Consider the following 253-nt stretch of genomic DNA (forward strand, 5'->3'; position numbering starts at 1 on the left):
GTCAGCATCCCTCGGGTCTTCAAACTCCACGAAGGCAAACCCTGGTGGGTTCCTCGCGATCCACACGGTTCTCAGGGGCCCATAGTAGCTGAAGGCTCTCTCCAGCTCGCCTTTGCCCGCGCCCGTGCCCAGGTTCCCCACGTACACCTTGGTTTCTGCCGGGAGGTTCGCCATTTCAGGGCCGGCGCCCGTCGCCGCACAGAGGCCGCAGTGCGCAGGCGCAGCGCTGGACACGAGGCCACGCGCGCCGCAC

The 253-nt window shown here is 67.2% G+C and overlaps 1 protein-coding gene across 1 annotated transcript in view; it reads right to left on the bottom strand.

The window, feature by feature from the left end:
- The window catches only part of LOC104617601 (serine/arginine-rich splicing factor 7-like), a gene marked incomplete at its 3' end in the record, with an annotated part of 1,070 nt that extends 896 nt beyond the window's left edge, over positions 1-174 (bottom strand). Inside the window, exon 1 of the mRNA XM_010282959.1 lies at positions 26-174. Coding sequence (XP_010281261.1) covers positions 26-174 — 149 coding nt within the window. The remainder of the gene's footprint in view (positions 1-25) is intronic.
- Positions 175-253: the final 79 nt, after the last annotated feature.

This window comes from Phaethon lepturus, unplaced genomic scaffold, assembly GCF_000687285.1.
Source record: "Phaethon lepturus isolate BGI_N335 unplaced genomic scaffold, ASM68728v1 scaffold31832, whole genome shotgun sequence".
Classification (NCBI taxonomy): Eukaryota; Metazoa; Chordata; class Aves; order Phaethontiformes; family Phaethontidae; genus Phaethon; species Phaethon lepturus.